Here is a 4,356-nt window from a genome sequence, read left to right as displayed (position 1 = left end):
TTCAGATGGTGCCTTCTCCTCCCGGGGGCCATGCTCAGCTAGAGCCGCCGCCTGCCATGGAGTCTGCTCAGATGGAGGTTGGTCAGGTGGAGCCGCCGCCTCCAATGGCGCCTGCTCACGTAGGACCTGCTCAGATGGAGCCACCACCTCCCCCTGGGGGGCCCACTCAGATGGAGGTTCAGAGGGAGCCTCCTCCTCCCACAGAGCCACCTCTTCACATGGAACCAAGTCCCAAAAAGTCTCCTCGGAAAGATAATAAAAAGGAAAAGCCCAACACGCAGAGTGAAGTGGTACGGAAGGAGCAAGTCCTCATTGAAGTTGGCTTAGTTCCTGTCAAAGACAGCCAGCTTCCGAAGGAGAGTGCAGGTACGCGGGATCTCTCTGCACCATCACCACCGTCGCCAAAGGAAAACTTAAAAGAAGAGGAGTCAAAAGACCAAAAATCATTCACTGAAGGTGAAGGAAGTAAAGAAGCCCCTCTTCAAAAGGTAGAAGAGGCAGGGAAGAGTCTAGCTGGTCTTGCTGCTATTAACAAGGAATCTGCCAATATTTCATCCTCTCAGCAAAACTTGACTATGGCGGAGGGTGAAATGTTAGATGCTAAGTGTCTGGATGACACTGAGCTTCGTGAAATGGAAATAGACACCGATGAGAACAAAACAGAGAACCCCCCTGGCAAAGAGCCAGCAGTTGAAGAACCTGTTTCACCAGTGCTGCTTCCCCTGCCAATAGAAAATCACGAAGCAGTGTCCAAAACTGCTGTGACATCACCTTCTGTCGCCATGGCAGTAAATGAGTCTCAGGAAATGGATGAAGACGAAGGCATCCATAGTCATGATGGAAGTGATCTAAGTGACAACATGTCAGAGGGTAGCGATGACTCTGGATTAAATGGGGCCCGGCCAGTGCCACAAGAAACCAGCAGGAAAAATGCAAAGGAAGCCTTGGCAGTCAAAGTGGCTGAGGGAGATTTTGTTTGTATCTTCTGTGATCGCTCTTTTAGAAAGGAAAAAGATTACAGCAAGCACCTCAATCGCCATTTGGTTAATGTCTACTTCCTTGAAAAAGCAGCTAAAGGGCAGGAGTAATTTAGGATAAGGCTTCACTTCTTAGTTTATAAGATCTATTACATTTAATATTCATTTGTAGTTGTAGACAACCTTTTATTTTTTTAAATTGCTTTAATTAGTGTCCGATGTTGATTTTTAAGTGGCACTCTTTTCCTTAGGACTCTATATACCTATTGATGGATAAATTTTAGCAAATCCAAGGAAGGTAGTGTACTAAACCAGCAGACACCTAAATCTGTTAGTTTATACATTTAATTGAAATGAGAAGGCCAAGGTGGTATTGTAGCATTCTGTTGCTTTGTCTGGCTATAACTTGTCACTTTTCTTGCCATGTCTGTCTTCTTGTTTCACTTTAGTTTTTTTTCTTAGTTCTTTGTTTAGTTCTGTAAAAATTGGCATACTTAAATAGCAAATTACTTGAAGAATTTGCCTGCTTTATATAAAGTTAGCACTTTAAAATTTTTTTAGAGATGAGGAGAGACATTTAAATTGAAGAAAAATTTTCCCAACAGTGGACATTGTATCAGTCCAGGTATTTACTTCCTGAGTTTTGATCAATATTTCTTACTTGTATATGTTAATCATCATAAAAACAGTTGATTTTGGTGTGTTTTTTTTTTTGTTGTTGGTTTTGGGTTTTTTTATTCGTGGGGTTTTTTTTTTTTTTGGTGCTTTAATGGCTTAAGATGTTGCACATTGTTTTGTTTTGTTTTTTTTTAACCTATGCAGTTCAATTTTTTTCTAGAAATAGTATTTGTTGAACAGTAACACTTTATACATATATATGCATGTTTATTTTGACCTCTTTGGAGGGATGCTTTTAGTCTTGTTTGCAAAAGGGCAGTTTTCTTTTTCCTTTGCTGCAGTTGTCTTTTTTGCAGAATATTAGTGTGTGCAAATTTGTGAGCAAATGAAACATGCAGGTTCAATCCATTGATTTTTGAATTTCACATCTTATATCTATGCCGGAATCTGTATTTCACATAAGTTATTTATTTTAAATGGATGTAGTGAGTTCACAGCTCTCATATTGACCTTTACAATAAACAAAACCACTAGCTCTTTATTAAATGGATTTTAATCTCAGATACCAACCATAAGTAAAAATTTTTGGCTTGTTTTAGTACAACTACTTCCTAGATGTACAGTGTTAAGTCATATATTTGAGGAAGACCTTTTTACATAGATGGTTGGTGTCCATATGGCTCCTCAGCTGAATAAAGAACTGTAAGAGATGTTTGGAAACTGCAGACCTGGAATTAGGAGACATAATTACTCCTTCAAGGTATACTGAATATCAGTTGTGAGATTCCAAAGCCATAGCAATGATACAGCAAACCTAGGTTGAGAGAGGTAGTATGAGTGCTGGTAGACCAGCTGCTACTTACTTCCTATGAATACAGTGAAAAAGGCAGGTGAAACCTAAGTACAGTCCAGATTTTAAAAAAATCACACTTTCTCAGGGATCTCCACAAACTAGTGGGTGTCCTGGCTGTCCCTGTGACAGCTGCTTTCTACAGGTGAGGCCTCAAATGAATTGCAGCTATCCTGGTGTTCCTGTGGGGGCACTTAGTATTAAGAAAGAGTGTTCTAAACTTTCTTGGTAGGTTCTTTGGCCATTTGCCAAAGAGTACGAAAGAATCCAACAGGATTTTTCTTCCTGATAGCAGTTAATTCATTTCAGTCAAAAGTATGATCCCAGTAGGGAATCTTGAACAATTCTGATCCTCCCATGTTCTGTTCTGAAATAACCACTTTATATATCATTCATTTTCTTTTATCTGGCGATCTCTTTGAGGCAGGTTTCAGAGTTTGGCAATGCAACATGAAAGATTAGGGAAAGCATTGATGAAGTGTGGGTAGAAAACGTGTTAAAAATCTGAGAGTGAAGTTTCAGTTAAAAGACATTTGAACTTGGAATTGACTGGGAGGCCAAAGATTTAAAGAGAAGATTCTCTCAAGAAATGAGTAAGTTGTGTGTTAATGGTGTGTGTTTTGTGTGCATGAATGGGAATTTATAAATGATGTTGAATTCTAGATGAATTCACGGCTCCGACAATCATTGTCAACAGAAGATCAAGCTGCAAATATTTATGTTTTAAATCTTAAATTATAAAGCTAGTTAAATCTTTCTAACAACTAGTTTTAATGTTCATGGGTACATTTTATGTAAGTTACTTTTACATTCTGTATGAAAAGACTCATGTTAAGTACAGATTGGAGATTGGGAATCAGTTTGGGGAAGAGGTTTTGTGGATTGTTCAATGCTACAAAAGAAAAAAAATTAGACTTCTGGGGAATTGGACTAATTTTCTTACCTAGTTTTTAAGACTAGAGTGCTAAAAACAAAATATGAAGGAAATTAGAACCCCTTGTTATTAAATTGATCTGTGAAAACATTGTTACTGGAAATTGAGTGGGACTTGAGGCCTTTCTTCCAGAAAACAAGGACTTGATTGTCAGGCCTATATTAGGTTCTGAACCTTAATGCCATGTATTTGTACTTGTTAAAATTGTTTCAATGAAAAATATGTTAGTAATAAGAACTTCTGGTTTAGTTGGGAGTTCTTCCATTTGAAAAATGTGATATTTGCATGGAACTGTTTGAATCTTTGTTTTTTCAGTTTCCCCTCCACTGGATAGAATTGAAACTAGAATTTTCCCTTTTGTTAAAGGAATAAAAAGTGAATATGTTATTTGTAAATTGATGTTTAGTAACTAGAGATAAACTTGAAATACTAGAATACATTATAAGCCTAATCCTAGGTAGTCTTATGAAAATCTCTCTTCTGTCTTCTGAACCTATATTCACATTGATCTTCAAGATATATTAAGTTATATTTTTTCCTCTTTTCAGAGCTGCTTTGGGGCTACCTTTTTTTTTTTTTTTTTTTAATTGAGGTGTAATTTGTAAGGGGCTACATTTCTGATAAGGCTTCTTACAATTGGCTGGATGTTTTGTTCTAGTCTTCCAAGAAGGGCCATTTTATTTTTTAGAGTCACTTCTAAAGTCATGTGGTCTTTAACTTTGGGGACTGTTTTGCATTTAAGTGCTAATGCAAATAAATTTAAGCCCAGGTAGACCTCATCACATGTCACCCCATGAATGTTGACAATGGAAGGAATACCTTGCCTGTAGTATAATATCAGTTCTGGACTGAAAAGCTGGGGAAGAAACCTTTTTTGCATAAACCAGAAGAAACAGCTAATCTGTGCAGTTTCCTTGTTGACCTCAGCAGATGAACTGAGCTGATAGTGTTAATTCAGATTCGATAAATTATCTGAA

The 4,356-nt window shown here is 37.6% G+C and overlaps 1 protein-coding gene across 1 annotated transcript in view; it reads left to right on the top strand.

The window, feature by feature from the left end:
* The window catches only part of LOC111149307 (RE1 silencing transcription factor), a 19,562-nt gene extending 17,845 nt beyond the window's left edge, over positions 1-1,717 (top strand). The window contains exon 5 of the mRNA XM_022506297.1: positions 1-1,717. This exon is cut by the window's left edge and continues 17 nt beyond it. Within this exon, the coding sequence (XP_022362005.1) occupies positions 1-1,088 (1,088 nt within the window). The 3' untranslated portion in view covers positions 1,089-1,717.
* Positions 1,718-4,356: the final 2,639 nt, after the last annotated feature.

Source organism: Enhydra lutris, unplaced genomic scaffold (genome assembly GCF_002288905.1).
Source record: "Enhydra lutris kenyoni isolate GAN:26980312 unplaced genomic scaffold, ASM228890v2 scaffoldscaffold21, whole genome shotgun sequence".
In the NCBI taxonomy this organism is placed as follows: Eukaryota; Metazoa; Chordata; class Mammalia; order Carnivora; family Mustelidae; genus Enhydra; species Enhydra lutris.
This window is presented reverse-complemented; position numbering and strand designations above follow the sequence as displayed.